Source organism: Ictalurus punctatus, chromosome 27, assembly GCF_001660625.3.
Source record: "Ictalurus punctatus breed USDA103 chromosome 27, Coco_2.0, whole genome shotgun sequence".
Lineage (NCBI taxonomy): Eukaryota > Metazoa > Chordata > Actinopteri > Siluriformes > Ictaluridae > Ictalurus > Ictalurus punctatus.
In genome coordinates this window covers 5,612,003-5,623,255 of record NC_030442.2, presented here as the reverse complement: position 1 = coordinate 5,623,255, position 11,253 = coordinate 5,612,003, and the positions used below count along the sequence as shown (strand labels likewise).

The 11,253-nt window shown below is 38.6% G+C and overlaps 1 protein-coding gene across 1 annotated transcript; it reads right to left on the bottom strand.

The window, feature by feature from the left end:
* Positions 1 to 50: 50 nt before the first annotated feature.
* On the bottom strand, positions 51 to 11,226 carry f2 (coagulation factor II (thrombin)). Its single transcript, XM_017458593.3, has 14 exons — positions 11,026 to 11,226; positions 10,738 to 10,898; positions 10,500 to 10,524; positions 9,220 to 9,291; positions 8,861 to 8,966; positions 8,500 to 8,630; positions 5,210 to 5,521; positions 4,950 to 5,057; positions 1,587 to 1,710; positions 1,294 to 1,461; positions 922 to 1,095; positions 617 to 795; positions 416 to 486; positions 51 to 297 (listed from the first exon to the last, which is right to left on the bottom strand). Exons 1-14 carry the CDS (start codon positions 11,099 to 11,101, stop codon positions 142 to 144), a joined length of 1,863 nt encoding a protein of 620 aa, XP_017314082.1. The 5' UTR covers positions 11,102 to 11,226; the 3' UTR covers positions 51 to 141.
* Positions 11,227 to 11,253: the final 27 nt, after the last annotated feature.

Here is an 11,253-nt window from a genome sequence, read left to right as displayed (position 1 = left end):
CATAATCACAAACGCATAATCATCACAAATACAGACACCACCAGGATAAGCACGTTGAAAATAATTACATTTTATTTGCAGATGAATACAACTTTAGAAAGAGATCTGATTTTTGGAGCTCTCATTATTAGCATAAGAACATCAGTCATCATCAGCAGAATCTGATTTCTCGATGACCTTCCTCATCCAGCGGCGCATACGGAACAAATGAGTGTAGAATCCATATTTTCCATCCCGATCGCAGCCTTCACCCCATGAAACGATACCAATCTGGTACCAGCGCTTATCATCAGGATTCTGCAAGGGGTATTTGGTATTTACAAATCCAAATCCAGAAAGCACTCTGATATTGTGGACTCTATGAATCCAATGTCTTTGAAGAAGAAAAAATAAAAGAGAATAACTCTTCTTTTACCTTCATCACAAAAGGGCCACCACTGTCTCCTTCACAGGAATCGCCTCGTTTATTCTCTTCAGGGCTATAACCTAGGAAAATCCCATCAAGGAAAGATTAAGCTTATTGCATTATCCATAGTACAGAGCCATTAGTATAGTTTCTGAGGTTTTCTCCTGCAGATGTAGCAGGATAGGGTTTGAGCTCATGATCATCCCTCACCTGCACAGAACATGTTGTCCGTAATGCGGATGGAGGTGGATTTTCGGCAGATTTCTTGGTCCACGATGGGCAAATGGATCTGCTGCAGCTTTGCTGGAAGGTTCAGAGGGCTAGATGTCCACGCCTCTTTCAGGTTCCCCCAGCCGGTCACACGACCCTTGTGGCCAACTGACATCAAACTACATACAAAGTTGAAGATGGAGGCTTACATTTCCTTCATATTTTGCACAAGTTATCCATCTGTGAATTTTTGACTGTGGGAGTCATGCTTATGGTGGAATGATACAAGGTAAAAAGTATCTCACATGTTTACGATGTTCTTGGTGGGCAGGCAGATGGGGTGGATCTCATTGGTGAAGATGACAGGTTTCTTCAAGTGCAGAAGAGCAATGTCTCTGTTCAGATTCTCTTTCCAGTTATACTTAGGATGGATGATGATTTCGTCAATAGCCACAATCTTCTCTGTGCCTCTCTCATACCTAATATCAGAGACAATACCAAGGGAACAATAAACAATGGCAAAACAATAAACAAGGGAATTATTATAAAAAGACACATCAATTGTCATGGAGACAATCCCAGTAAGTAAGTGCATTTGTAGTTTATGTAGATTATGTAGTACTCTGGTCAATACATCATTAATACTATTTTAATTTTATAAATTGCAATGAGCTCACTTGGCCCGCTCATATTTTCCAAGTCGCACAAGAATGTCATCAATGGTGAAGTTCTTGCCCCATGGTGGGTAAAGGATGCAGTGGGCAGCAGTGAGGATCCACTGATCGCTAATCAAACTGGCTCCACACAGCAGCTCCTGAGGACTACGCTTATACAGCATCACTTGCCTGACAATCACAATACACACACACACACCAATAGGGCATCAAGTATCACAGGTCTTTGCAAACCAAATCCTTGCAGGAATGTGCACTTTATATTGATAAAACTATTAGCAAGATTTTTGAGTTACCATGGTGCACTTCCTACTTCAGCATTCTCCCCATGTACAATTCGTTTTTCATAGGATTTGATGAGCTCAACTTCTGTTGCATCTTCTTTGTTTACTTTCTCAAACAAGGGTCGCTCGCCACATTCTGACAGCAGTGAGGATAAAAATAATCATTACAGCATTTATAAGATGAATTCAATTCAATTCAATTTTATTTGTATAGCGCTTTTTACAATAGACATTGTCTCAAAGCAGCTTTACAGAAATATCAACACGGTATACAGATATTAAAGGTGTGAATTTATCCCAACTGAGCAAGCCACTGAGTGGCGACGGTGGCAAGGAAAAACTCCCTAAGATGTTTTAAGAGGAAGAAACCTTGAGAGGAACCCGACTCAGAAGGGAACCCATCCTCATCTGGGTAACAACAGATATTGTGAAAAAGTTCATTATGGATTTATATGAAGTCTGTATGGCGTTAAGAGCAGCCGTAGTCCCAGCAGTCTGGAATTAAAGAAGATTTGAGCTCCATCCAGAGGCAGAAAGGATCTGGATCTCTAGTATCTCCATAAATTCGTGTGGGGCTCGGCGAAAGGAGAGAGGGAGAAAGTAGAACAGAATCTAGTCAGGGTAGGCTTGAGTAAACAAATACGTTTTAAGCTTAGACTTAAACACTGAGACTGTGTCTGAGTCCCGAACACTAATAGGAAGACTGTTCCATAACTGTGGGGCCCTATAAGAGAAAGCTCTTCCCCCTGCTGTAGCCTTCACTATTCAAGGTACCGTCAGATAGCCTGCATCTTTTGATCTAAGTAGGCGTGGCGGATCATATAAAACCAAAAGGTCGCTTAGATATTGTGGCGCGAGACCATTTAGTGCTTTATAGGTTAATAAGAGTATTTTATAATTAATGCGAGATTTTACTGGGAGCCAATGCAGTATTGATAATACCGGTGTGATATGGTCGTATCTTCTAGTTCTAGTTAGGACTCTAGCAGCTGCATTCTGGACTAATTGGAGCTTATTTATATTCCTACTGGAACATCCAGACAGTATGGCATTACAATAATCTAATCTAGAGGTGACGAATGCATGAACTAGTATTTCCGCATCATGTAGTGACAATATGTTTCTTATTTTAGAAATATTTCTGAGATGAAAGAAGGCTATCCTAGTAATATTATCTATATGAGCATCAAATGATAGGCTGGAGTCAATAATCACTCCAAGGTCTTTAACTGCTGCACATGATGAAACAGAAAGACCATCCAGAGTAACCATGTGATCAGAAAGAATACTTCTAGCTACACGTGGGCCTAATAAAAGTATTTCTGTTTTATCAGAATTAAGCAGAAGGAAGTTAATTAACATCCAATGTCTAATGTCCTTTACACAATCCTCAACTTTACTAAGCTTATGTCTGTCCTCTGGCTTCGCTGAAACATACAACTGTGTATCATCAGCATAACAGTGGAAGCTAATTCCATGTTTACGAATAATTTGACCTAGGGGTAGCATATATAAAGTAAAGAGCAGTGGGCCTAAAACAGAACCTGTGGAACTCCCAAAGTAAGCTCAGTACGCATGGAGAATTCACCATTTACATCTACGAACTGATAACGATCGGTGAGATAAGACCTGAGCCAGGAGAGGACTGTTCCCTTAATACCAACAACATTTTCTAATCTATCAAGGAGAATAGTGTGATCTATAGTATCAAAAGCTGCACTAAGGTCGAGTAACACAAGCAGCGAGACACAACCCTGATCGTAAGTCAGTTGAAGGTCATTTACTACTTTAACTAACGCTGTCTCTGTGCTATGATGAGGTCTAAATCCTGACTGATATATTTCATGAATGTTATTCCTATCTAAGTATGAGCATAACTGCTTTGCTACAACCTTTTCTAAAATCTTAGAGATGAAGGGGAGATTTGATATTGAACTGATGAAATAAGCAAAGAAGATTAACAAAATACATTTACTGCCTATTAGACTATGGCATATCCACAAAGCTGAGAGTATACAACTGTGTAACTTTTCACATCGTACACGTCGGACCACATGCACACTACAGGTAAACTGTCCTCCAAAGCTGGTGATAGACAGCTCCTCATCTCATCTGCCTTGATGAGTGTATATTTGTATATATTGTGAGTGCCTTTTCTAGTGAAATGCTAGTGGAATTATACAGCATCCATTCAGTTCCATTAGAAATTGACTTTCCCTCATTAGCATAGTCAGCCTTATTAGATATAATTCACGATTTTTCACTTGTTATGTGGGTTACCGGCTCCTGTTGAGGATGTTATGGCTGGTAACAGCTTTTATAATTTTGCTTGACTTGCAGAAACTACTGGCCCCCAGAAGTGGACTATTAACCTGTCGCTGGCCTACAAATGGCACAGAAGCATGCCCTTGTCTCGGTGAGAAAGACATAGGCTCTATCGTGCTAGAAGTGGACCAAAGTGGTCCATTTGAGATCGGTCCCCATTGGAGAGAGATAGCCACAGACACTTTCTCATTACCACAGACACTTCCTTTACTGGCAAGGAAGTAGTGTGGTGCCAGGGGTGTGTGCTTCACTAGAGGTTGGAACACGCTGGTGGCTTCCTCCCCAAGCAGTTCTTCTGCTCCATTGGGACGGAGAGATGTGGCACCCCAACTTGGGTCTGTGGTTTTAGCCCCTAAAAATGAATCGGCAATCAAGGACTGTGATCTAGCATGCCTTGCACGCATGTAGGTGGAAGCTTTTCTGACCTTCCTAACCTAAGAACAACTATCTGTTAGCGGCAAGGTGCCTCTATCCTCCATGATTACCCAACAGCTTGGCATGGGATCTCCCCCTTGTGCAGGAGTCCCTTAAGGCCCCTCCAGAAGCCTATGCAAGATGCCAAACTGAAATTAATGTTTCTCAAAACTGTCTTTTGGAAGAAAAAAAAAGAATAAGAGATAAGAAATGTTGATATGCCACTCAAGGGGTGAGTCCTCTTCATGGGCATTATTGAAGGCATGCCACTCTAGGAAGTCTTCGTTGCTGCTACCTGGGTGTCACGGTGCACTTTCCCCGGGTTCTGCATTACACACATTATCCAGGTGATTCTCACTGCTCTTGCTAGTTAGGAGGGGTAGAATAGAGCACTAATTACATTTGTAACTGTAACTTATAAGCCCCAAATAGCCTCCAGGGATCCTTCTCATTCAGAACCAGCAGCAATCCACCATAAAGTTCTAGGGAAAGATAACTGTACTCAAGCAGTATTTATTGAAAATACTGCATCATACTTTGCCTAGTGACTTTGTTGGAAAGTCTTGGTATGGTTAGTCTGTGGTTAAGAGTGAAAGTGAAGAACAAGTGCACTGGCTTTGTATCCACTGATCTTACCTAATTCTCCCTGGCCAAAGCTGCGAGGGTTAAAAAAAGTGTCCTTTTTGGCTCCAACAGTTCTTTGTCGAACACTATCTTCCGCTACCTGCCCATCCAGAGGAGCATCTGAAAGACAAAAAAAAACAACAACAAATGTTTCATTTGCATGCCTCTATAATGATACTGATTTGCATTATCAGTCGCCAGAATAATTAGTAAATGACCATAAATGACAAGGAGTTTTTTTTAAATATATATTATTTTGGGGTTAAACTCACCACAGAGCTCCAAATCACAGTAGTCTATGGTGATGTTTCCTGCCTTCTTCACGTAGCACCATGGACCCTCCAAGTCTCCATCTGGGTTCCTGCAGTAATTTTTCGATAGAGTAACCTCTGGGTTGAAATCCTTACCCACAAACAAAGCTTTCACTATGGGAAGGTTCCAGTCCAGGCAGGTGTGACCATGCAGACTCACTGAGAGCGTTCCAGTGTAGCTCTCCGCATTGCCTGGTAAACAGTTGGTTTGCTGGTAGCGCGTAGCCACGTCCTTTACTAGGACAGGGATTACAGTGGGTGGTAACTTCTCACCTGTGTGAAGAGAAAACACAGAACAACTTCAGACATCCAATCCAAACATCTAAAAGGGTCTCTCTAGGTCCAGGACAGAGTTAATTTAGTTGTTTTTTTTTTTAAAAATTGCAACATCAACAGGGTCAAGTATATACACAGTATTACATAATTACTGTAATATGACCACTATAACAAAAATGAACCTAAATATACTGTAGATTTAAAATAAAAAAACTACTGAAAAAAAAACACTTAGTTTATAGATGTTAGTTATTAGCCATGTTATCGCACAGCCCCATGACAACATTCCTGTTTAAAAGTGCGCTATGTCCTCAGTGTTCTGGGGCCTCTGTTTTACACTTTATATGAAATTATGCCTTTCCATAATAACTGCATGTAGGCTACTTGGACATGAAAAGCATAATATCATTTTCATGAGATTATTTATTTATTTGTGTAGACTGGTTTATTAGTCTGTTTATATATTTTGATATTTATTGCTCCAATTAACTACTTGTGGTCGACAGTTTACAGTTGTGCTCATAAATTTACATATCCCTTGCAGAAACTGCAAAATATTCATAATAAAAAAATAATAGGGATCACAGAAATTGCATTTAGTTGTTTATTTAGTTCTGTCCTGAATAAGATTTTTCACATAACAGATGTTTACATATACTCCACAAGACATAATAATAACTGAATTGACACAAATGAGCCAGTTCAAAAGTTTGCACACCCTTGATTCTTAATCCTGTGTGTCGTTATCTGGATGATCAGTGACTGTGTTTATGTTTTGTGATAGTTGATCATGAGTCCCTTGTTTGTCCTGAGCAGTTAAACTGCCCACTGTTCTTCAGAAAAATCCTCCAGGTCCTGCACATTCTTTGCTTTTCTAGCATCTTATGCACATTTAACCTCTTTCCAACAGTGGCTATATGATGTTGAGATCCACCTTTTCACACTATTGGGACTCATACAAAACTATTACAAAAGGCATTTTTTTAATGAAAGGTAATTTCTCGATGCTCACAAAGGCAACACGATATAACATCTGTTATGTGAAAAAGCTTATTCAAGGCAAAACTAAATAAAAAACTAAATGCAATTTTAAAGATCCCTCTTTTTTAAATTATTAACATTTTGCAGATTCTGCAAGGGTATGTAAATTTATGAGCACAACTGTAATTCCCTATCCTGTTGAAAGATCCACTTTCGGTTCAATTTCAAGTTTTGGACAGATGGCCTCACATTATCTTCAAGCACTCTTTGATATGATGCAGAATTCATAGTTGAATCAATGAATGCCAGCTGTCCAGTACCTGAGGGAGCGAAGCAACCCCAAACCATAACATTTCCATCACTGTGCTTCACAGTTGGTATGAGGTACTTCTCCTGAAAAGCTGTCTTTGGTTAGCGCCAAGCATGTCTGCTATTACTGTGGCCAAACAACTCTATCTTTGATTCTGTCCAGAGCACATTATTCCAAAAGGCCTGGTATTTGCCGATATGCTCATTGGCATACTGTAGTCTTGCTGTAATGTTCTTTTAGACAGCAAATGTTGTTTCCTGGCACGCCTCCCACACAGGTCAAATTTGTGCAATCTCTTTCTGATTGTAGACGCATGCACTTTGACACCAACAGTTGCAAGACTTACTAGCTGATCCTGTGATGAAATTTTGGGGTTCTGTTAGAATTCTTTTTGCATCAGACGTTCTGCGCTTGGGCTGAATTTGCTGGAACGGCCAGTCCTGTACAAATTGGCAATCATTTGAAATCTGGCCCATTTGTAGATTATATTTCTTACAGTGGAATGATGTATTTCAAATTATTCTGAGATCTTTTTAAATCCCTTGGCAGACTCATAGGCATCCACAACCCTTTTTCTGAAGGCCTTACAGAACTCTTTAGATCTTGGCATGATGACACCACACACCTCAATAGCAAAGGGAACACCAGACACTAGATATGAGAGTGGTGTAAATAAGTCCGGCTCCACCTGCGCTCACAAAGCAGGTCCTAATCCCTGGCACCCAATCTTCAACACCTGATTCTAATGGATTTGAAGGTGTGATAAATGTAGGGGTGTACTTACTTTTCCATGTAACTGATCTGTTTTTTTTTTTGTTAATTTAAATTATGAAAATTAATACAAAATGTCAATTTTATATGTATCAACTCTATTAATAGGTGCTGTCTCAATCAAAAAGGATCAAATGTTTGCTTGTCCACATATGTAAATAAATAAATAAATAAAATTCCATGGGGTGTACTAATTTTTTCACATGACTGTATGTTGGCATTGTCTGAATGTGGCAGGACTGAGAGAGCATGTGCTGTGCTCCACAATATGGCACAGATCAATAGGCTCCCCGCCCTCATCTCCTCTAGCTAATAACCAATTCACATCTCTATCCACCTGATGAGTGTACTGTTTGTTTAAATGGACATCATGAGTAAACTATGAATAGCTGAGACCATATATTGTAGGTGTAGCTAGATTTTTAACCACCTCTTTTAATTTCATTGGTATTTCAAACATAACCCCTTTTATTCATTTAGTTCATTTATATAGAGATAACTTCTAGACACATCTTCCACTTCGCATTCCCCATCATTCCTCTTTGTTGTTTTTCTTTCCACCTTTATCAGCACTACCTCATTCAAAAATGAATGGCGCACACACCATATTTAAATATGTATGAGGCAATCTGAACTGACTATTTAAGGATATTTGTGGGTGGAAACTGGGCGGGAGAAGAGGCCTTTTCAGCTGTGCATGTTTTCAAGAAGACTGATTTATAAAGAAACGGTGTGCAGGTGTGTGTACGCAAGGTTTTATAAATCTTATAAGTGCGCATGCAATTTCCTGTTTTTGTTTGTATGCACACTTTTACTCTAGACTCCGCATAATGCTTTTTAAATGGCTCCTGGATCTTTGTTAAAGGCTTTTCCAGGTTTCAGTGTTCAGTGCAGCATGCTTTAAGTTCCATACCACATTTTGGTACTGCACATCTCTCCGTCCTGACAGTGGGGTCACTGGTGAAGCACCATGGCCCACCGGGTCTCTCATCTGGATTCCTACATAAGTTCTCTGGCAGATTCAGCGTTGTTGTATTGAACTCACTGGAAAACAAATGCCATTGTGGAATAAATGACCAACAACAGAGTTTGAAAAGCAATATGACAGAGAGTACTGTTTAAAACATGGATACAGTTTTGGAGTGCCACATCTCTCTGCTCTGATGTAACATGGCTAACTTAATTAAGAAAAAAAAGAAATCATATTACATAATTTAACACTTTGTATACACAATAATACATTAGAACTAAAGCCCAGTGAAACAAATACATACGTGATTCTGTGAGGGAAGTTGCTTTTCCAATACTGGCATGGTTTTCCTGAGATAGTGACATTGATATTACCTTTGTAGTGTTCACCGGTATTAACGTAGCAGAGACCTGTCAAGCACATACAGGATTTAGATGAAAAGCACTGCTCTACTATTTGTAGTGTCTCCACTGACCTAGTTATCACCGTTTCTCATGTTTTCAATACAGTGAGATGTATTTGGTTAGCCAAGGATAATCTTAGATCTAAGTTTATCTTTAATATAAGAGGCCTATCTATCTATCTATCTATCTATCAGCCAATTTGATTATTAATTTTAATTGTTTTATTTCATCCTCAATACATCAGGATGCTACCCTTTACCTTTCTGATCGATACAACTTCGAATTCCTCTGATGGTATCCACATTCCGCTTTACCGTGGTGCCAGAACAAGCTGTGGGACCACAGGAGCATACATCAGATCAGTGCACAAAAGGACAAATAAAGCATCATGCCAATTCATTCAAGTTTGCTGGACATATCAAGAATATGGAATTTTTAAAACAGTGATGTTTAGACACAAATCATGTCATTTCTCTCTTATGTCTCTAACATATAATTCCATCTTAACCAACCAAATAAAACAACAACATTAAGCTGAAGATTTTTGGTTGAGTATCGTCTTAAATCATTTCCATATTCTGTACTTGCTAGAATTACTGGAAATATTTTCTATTGATTATTATTTGGAAAAACTGTCAATCTTATTCTGATACCAGAATAAGATAAGAAAAAAACCTGACATAACATTTCAAAATAACATTTTTATTACCTTAATACTATTTTTCTAAGTTAATAAATTTACTCACCTTAAGGAATTAGTTAGACAACACATAGCTAATTTTAGTTTTTAGTTATGTCATATTAACAGTTTTTAAAAGAAAATATGGGCAAATCAGCAGAAACAAAAATATATTTAAAGATCTTTAATGTTAAAAAAAAAAAAAAAACTTGATTTCCCTAATATAAGAATGCAACATATTAAGTAAACTTAATCTATAGTTTTTTCAAAATCTAGCTAATCAGAATAGTTGTAATTTACACATATCAGTCTGAAAGGCTTAGTAAGAATAAAAAGCCTGTTTAAGAAATAAGTTTGAAGGACAATAACCAGTTAAATTACAACAGCTGAAGTATAACTGTTCTTGGTAACATACACTAATCTGATGGTACAAGTAGACAACAGGTTTAAAAAAAAAAAAAAAAAAACACTTGCCATGGACATTTTTATGTGAAAATCATATTAAACATATTAAGTAATGATAGTTAAAAAAGTAGTGACTGAAAACTTCTAGGGATATTATTCGAATGAGATGCTGCCTAGCTCCCGCTGATTCCTGCCCCCATTTTCAGTCAGCTTAGTGTTACGATTTTTTTTTTTTTTACAACAATACAATTTCTGTCTTTGAAAAACCAAATTAGTGTGTCTTCAGGGCTAATCCCTTGGTATAGATGAGCCACAATCAAGCATATCGAAACAGGGACTGATTTGGTAATCACTCAGAAAAAAGGCTGGTGAAGGTTTGAACTTTGCTCCTCGTTCAATATCACATATTTACACAAAATGTGGTCTCTGCTGACTCCTGTTTTAGATAATCTTACCCAAGTATGTGTTCCAAAATGCAGTCTAAAGAACAGAGAAAAGAAATAATTAAACTTAGTATAACGTAAAATACTCCAATTGTATGACGCTATGATAATAACATACTCCACTATTTCTCCTGTATGATGAGTTCCGGAGGAATGTACATTTGTGAACGCCACTAAATTGGCAGAGTGTTAAGTTTAGATGGAACAGAATAGTCTCAGGATAGTCGTCAGAGGCTGCAGCTGTGCCTACCGTTTTATCATTGGCCTCAAACACCTCTCGAGCCTCCTCATGGTCACAGATCTCCTCCACACATTCCCTCTCCAGATTCCCTTTCTTCCAAATCTCCTCAAAAGCCGTGTTTGCTCTCTTTACTCGGATAACCTGAGAAGCCCTCTTCCCTTCAATAAAAACTGCCAAAAAAAAAAAAAACCCCACAAAGAAAAAGTATCTCGTAACACTACTCAATAGACACCAACATAATCAGTACATGTGACCATTTCATCTAAAAAAAATTAAAAGACATCAAATTTGCCATACCATCGTAGCAGAGTGTAAGCTGAAACACTTGGCTGAGAAGAAGTATGACAAGAAGAGGCGCTGGTACTGCTCCCATTCTTTACAGTGATAAAGCTTGCGATCCCAAACAGTCCTGGAACATCACACAGAGCTGGAAAACTGCTAACAAATGCCAGAAATCCTCTTCCTGCTGCTCGAGTTAATATTGAACTACTGGACTTCAAATAGAACAGAGATTATGTGTATGAT